The sequence below is a fragment of the Caretta caretta genome, chromosome 23, assembly GCF_965140235.1.
Source record: "Caretta caretta isolate rCarCar2 chromosome 23, rCarCar1.hap1, whole genome shotgun sequence".
Lineage (NCBI taxonomy): Eukaryota > Metazoa > Chordata > Testudines > Cheloniidae > Caretta > Caretta caretta.
In genome coordinates, this window is record NC_134228.1 from 4561674 (window position 1) to 4567673 (window position 6000).

Consider the following 6000-nt stretch of genomic DNA (forward strand, 5'->3'; position numbering starts at 1 on the left):
AAGTAAATTTAGTCAATTTCAAGGTTAGAATGAATTTTTACAAATAACATTTGAGACTTTTTACTTGTAAAAATTCATTCCATCCTTAAAATTGGCTAGTTAAGATAGTTTTTTGTATTAAAGTCTTTTTGCAGAGATTTTCCTGTTCAACCAACCAAGCAAACACAAACAACTTAAAAGATCACTGTTTGGGGGCATTTGGGGGCCATGCCTTCCATGAAATTGATTTACACAGGGCTCTAGTTATCTTTCTCCAACAGTTATTTTTTCCCCTCCCTGTTCTCTTCCCCACCCCCAGAGGTGATGGCATTAAATGAACTAGAGAAGGATAGTCCAGTGGTTAGGGCTTGAGAGCTGGGTGACCAGGGTTCAATTGTTGATCCTCTGCAAACATATTGTGTGACTCTGGGCAAGTCACTTAGGCCCAGATCCTCATAGGTATTTAGGCTCCTAACTTCCATTAAACTCAAAAGCCTAAATACCTTTTGAGGATCTGGGTCTTAGCCTCTCTGGGCCTTAGTTCCCTATCTCTGCAAACGGGGATAATAGCACTGTCCTGCATCCCAGGGATGCTGTGAGAATAAAAATAATAAAGTTGTGAGGCATCAAGATACTGTGGTGATGTGGGAAATAGAAGTACCCCAGATACGGATCCTCCAATCGGAGACTAGCTGGTGTATTGCCCGTGATGATACCCATAGCAGAAAGGGGACCACTGGGTTTTCAGATGCTCAGTGGCATTTGTGACACCGCCTGTTAGGAAAATCACCGTTTGACATGTAAACTGAATCAATTACAGATTCACTATCACAATTAAAGATTATGAGGCTCTCTGGTGCTATGGTGATAGATCAACAGCTACAATACAAAAGGATTTTCATTGTTCACTTGCTTCCTGTTTTAGCAATGTTATTTGCTCTTAGTGCAGAAAACAGAACTGTTACTAGGAGTGTTGGAAGTTGAGGGAAAAAATTATTTTCATGAGTTTGTAATTTTAAGTCCACCTCTGTATTCTGTTAAGTTTGTAGTTCCTGTATCTAATAAATACTGGTTTCCTCTGTGTTCTTCTTCAGTGGAACATAGCACAATGGCTACTGCAATACGAGAACCAGGATATATGAAACGTATAGTGTATGTCTTATTGAGACTTGAGGGTGTGATTTATTAAAGTATGTAATGTAGGTGCATAAATCCAATCTGAAAATCAACAGGACTGGAGTATTTTTAAAAATTCCACCTTTAGAGGATCATTTCAAACTTTTGTAACACACTTTAGCCAAACTAAGATCTTTGTTATATTGGTTTATTTTCCAACTTTTCTCTGAATATTCTTTTTTTTAAAGAAACCATTGGAGGAAAAGCCCCTTGAGGTAGTGGAAAAAACAGACCCCAAGGCATGCAGTCCCTCAGGTAAGATGCTGATTAATTGTAAGACGAGATGCATGCTTCATTTGGGAAAGGGGAAAAACATGGAAAATGACCCAAGCACGCTTCACATTTTGTTCCCACAAGTGTACAGCTGGCTTTCTCTCTCTCTCACACTCACTCACACACACACACACACGGCTGGAAACATGATTTAGCGCCATTTGTCTGTCGGAGTATAGCAATATAGGTCTTAAAAAGCTTGGGTACAATTTTCAAAAATACCTAAGTTCCATTTTCAAAATCAATGGGACTTAGCCTCCTAAGTCACTTAGGTGCTTCTGAAAACATTGCCCTTGTCTTCAGTTTCACTTAATGACAGCGATATCCGTAATGAGCAGGAATGGCATGCGCACCACACTTTGAATCTTCAGAGTTGCTGTATTCAGAGGAACAGCCGTGTTAGTCTGTATTCGCAAAAAGAAAAGGAGTACTTGTGGCACCTTAGAGACTAACCAATTTATTTGAGCATGAGCTTTCGTGAGCTACAGCTAGTAGTTCTCGCCTTTCCTCCTGACTTCCACAAGGTGGCGATGTTTGCTCTCCTCTCTTCAAAAGACCTTTCTTTGTGTCCCTTGTTCATTCATAGTAGCTTTGCTTGTCCCAACACCAGACAGATAGAGCCCTTGAAGTAAAAGTTTTAAGGTGATCAGCAATGTAAATGGGACTGTTTTCCTCCACTAATAAATTCTGTGACACTTGAGCCTTGAACTCGCTCTCTGCCTTCTGTGTAAACTCTCCCATGACTTAATCTGCTCTAGCTGTAATTGGTTATTGAGATTATTCTGATGTTGTCTTTTTGACTTTGTGAAGAGAATGAAAGGGTCTAACTTGCCCTTGAAGAGCCAAAAACTTGTCACTCAATCGGCAGGAACGGTTAGATGAGACTTCAAGTTTTATACTAGTCCTCTTGGAGAGGTTTAGCGCCGTCATTTAAAGAAAGTAGCTGGCTAAAATAATGGAAGATTACAGCTGAATTTTGCAGTACAACCACTTGATGCAGTTTGTCTAGGAAGGCTCAAGATGTGGAAACTGCATGTCCAAACCCAGTAAATCTTTTTATTCTTAGAAACCCAGATCCTCCTCAAAAGTTTTGAAATGAATCTGCAATCTTTGTGCACTGCATTCCAGGAGACGTTGCAGCTTTATGACAAGGTACAGTGTGGGATAAAGAAATGTGATAAACTGAAAGCACATGATGTTATCGCATCATGGGAAGGAATAACAAATTCCAGCATCCTTGCTAGGAGCCCTACCGATTGTTGGAATTACTAACCTTTGAAATTCACTGTGGTGATTATAATCAAAATGGCTGCAAACAATTTGTTAATGATGTATAGATTTAGCATAGAGGAACACTGTCAAGGAGTGGTGTTTAACTTGCCCACTGAGCCTGCTTAGGTGACTTTACAATGTGGTTTATCTAGACTGGATGTGCCATAACAGATTGTCATAGGAGTGGCCATACTGGGTCCACCTAGTCCTGTATCCTATAGTGGCCGGGGCCAGATGCTTCAGAGGAAGGTGTAAAGAACCCGATAGTAGACAGATGTGGGATACTCTGTCCCCTAAATGGCACATGTATGGAGCCAGATGTAGGTAACTACAGATGTAGGTGCTGGTGCTAAATTCTTGTTTCAGTCCCAGCTCTGAAACTGACGTGATGTTGTTGTCTTGGGGAAGTAGTTGAGCTGAAATTTTCAAATCCCTCCACTGTGTGTAAGCTTGTGAATTGTAAACACACACGCTCAGTCCTGACATGTGCACGCTCTTCTGGCACCTTCACACCTGCATCAGAGGGACGCGTATATTTGACGATTTAAGACCAGATTTTGACAGGTATTTTAGCCATCTAACGCCCATTGATTTCAATGGGTGGGTGCATGGTAGGGAAGGTGCGTACATGGGTCCATAGCTCTCTGTTGGGGGTGAAAGCAATGGTTAGGCACCTAAATATCTTTGACTTTCAATAGGAATTAAGTACCTAACCTGCTTAGGCACTTCGTAAACGCCACTAGGCCTGCATCTTTAGGTGCCTAAATCCCTTTGTAAATCTGGCCCTTGGTTCTTAACCTTTCTGTCTTTCACCAGCTATAAACCTGGGATAATTCTCATAGCACAGAGGTGCTGAGGCTTCCTTAATAGCCTTATGAAGATACAAAACACCACATGGGAGGTATGGGAGACATGGAAGATAATTGTCCTGCTTTGGCACTGGTGAGGCCTCAGGTGGTGTGTCCAATTTGGGTGTCACGCTTTAGAAAAAATGCGGACAAACTGTAGAGAGTCCAGAGGAGAGCAAGAAAAAAAATAAAGGGTTTAGCAAACCTGATCTATGAGGAAAGATTAAAAACTGGACACGTTTAGTCTTGAGAGAAGAAAACGGAGGAGACTGATAACAGTGGTCCAATATGCTAATGGCTGTTGTAAGGAGGATGGTGATCAATTGTTCTCCATGTCCTCTGTAGGTAGGACAAGAAGCAATGGGTTAATCTGCAGCAAGGGAGATTTAGGTGAGATATTAGGAGAAACTTTCTAACGCCCAGGGGAGTGAAGCTGAGGTGTCCCGGGGGGCTGTGGGATCCCCGTCATTGGAGGTTTTTAAGAACAGGTTAGACGAACACCTGTCAGGGCTGGTCTAGGTTTATTTGGCCCTGCCTCAGCCCTGGGAGATGGACTTGATGACTTCTCGAGGTCCTTTACAGCCCTACATTTCTAAGATTCTATAAATGCTGGGCCTACGTGCAGGTACGGCCCATTTCCCAATACGTCTGTGCACTTCTCGGGATGGGAAAAGAAGGAACTTGCCCATTAACCAGAGAGAGTGGGGATGGCTGTGTGTGCTTGCTTCGTGTATTTCTGAATGCATGTAGTCGCTCGCCTAAAGGATGGGAGTGTCCTTGCTACTGTGTTGAAAGGAGTATGCCTGAAATAGCACACAATTCAGCTGGGGTGTGCGCCCCCAGGCTGTGACCGAGGTAGAATGTCAGACTCCGTGGGATCAGTGTGGAGCTTGGGGCTGGCTGAGGAGAATTCTCTTAAGGAAAATTCCATCCTGAGTGCTTACACTCTGCTGACTTGGATTCCATCTCATCATCATCTGGAAAAGGTCTTCTTCGCAGAGGCTGGTGTGGCATTCCTGTACCTTGTAAAACAGCTGGGTTCCACCCCCTTATGGCTGAAAATGCATATTAACATGGAGCACTTAAACAGCAGCGCATTGTCCAAGTGCTTCACAAGTATTGATCTGAATGCTTCTGAGAGGTAGGCATGAATGTCGCTCTGAGGGGAAACTGAGGTACGGAGGTTGTGACTTCCACAAGTCCACTGAAGAAGTAGGGTGGCAGAGCCAGGCCTGAAGTGTTTTTTCTAGGCCTTGGGGCTGTGTGCACCCATATGGTATAATTTGCATACCAGCTTGTGTCACTCTTAAGGATCCTTTAAATCTAAGATTCAATACAGCATAAAATGTAAGATCATGTCAATAATCTAGGAGCTTAATGACGAACCTGACCCTATGTTGACAAAAATCCACTGAGGAGGCAGCTATAGATCTGATCAGGACTCAAATAGCTTACTGGGCTGTTAGGGAAAGACTAAGTGTACTGTCCAATTCCTTAAAGCTCTCTCTCCATAGGTGACCTCATGCAAAGAATCCACGGAGGAAGAGCTCCTCCAGATAAAAACCATGCTTGCCAGCACTTTCAGCTGGATGAAAACTGAACTGGATTCCAGAGTGGTCAAAAACAATGCTGACGTCGCAACAGCTACGGACAGTCTGTCCCCTCAGCTCAAGCGCCTGCGTGACAATGAGACGCTTTATCTCTTGAAACATTACTCGGAATCACTGGTGAGGATGGTCCAGGAAAAACTCGATGACTCTATTAAACCAGAAGTGGCTTGAGTGACCCCGGCAGGTAGCTACGCCAAGGGTATGTTTTATTGCAATGCAGAGCTTGAGAACACACAAATTAAATCAAGGCCCCACATGCGACTCCTGCGGAGTCCGACCTTTTACATAATACGCGTGTTAACGGTTGTCTTCTGCACTGGTTTTTTGTCAGTTTTTGTTTTGTTGTGTGTACATTGTATTTTAATGGCCTCGGCAAACGCGGTCCTAAGCAGTAGCCTAACAAACGGCCTTTTTGGAAGAAAGCGCTCAGACTGTTACAGCGGAAACAAGGGGAGAGGATTGACGCGCCGTCGATATGTTTTGGATCTGTATTTTAGGTTGGTGTGTTGTAAGCTGCTTCGGCAAAAGTATTTTTGTTTTTTTGTTTTTTAGATCCCTGCCACTTTCAAGAAGCCTTTAAAATAAATATGTTTTGTTTGAAGGAATGATCCTCCTATTGCTTCATAGATGGAATAGATTTTAAAGGGGCCATCATTAGACTATCTTCTCTGAACCTTGCATGGCACAGCTGGAGAATTTCAATGCCGCTGTTGTCTCAGGGCTCGTGTCCCAGCGTACTGGTCTGCTCTAAGGGTTAGCTTTGGGGGAACTGGTGATTTGATGGCTTTGGAAGACTGGTAATGGGGTAACTGAGCCTTTCACCTCTAGTCGGCTGGTTCAAA

General features: G+C 43.2%; 1 protein-coding gene across 2 annotated transcripts in view; it reads left to right on the forward strand.

Moving 5' to 3' along the window:
• The window catches only part of WDR62 (WD repeat domain 62), a 38921-nt gene extending 33162 nt beyond the window's left edge, over positions 1–5759 (forward strand). For both annotated transcript variants that reach the window (XM_048832728.2, XM_075122580.1), the window contains 3 exons: positions 1344–1410; positions 2495–2580; positions 5063–5759. In XM_048832728.2, the coding sequence (XP_048688685.1) occupies positions 1344–1410; positions 2495–2580; positions 5063–5329 (420 nt within the window). In that variant the 3' untranslated portion in view covers positions 5330–5759. The remainder of the gene's footprint in view (positions 1–1343; positions 1411–2494; positions 2581–5062) is intronic.
• Positions 5760–6000: the final 241 nt, after the last annotated feature.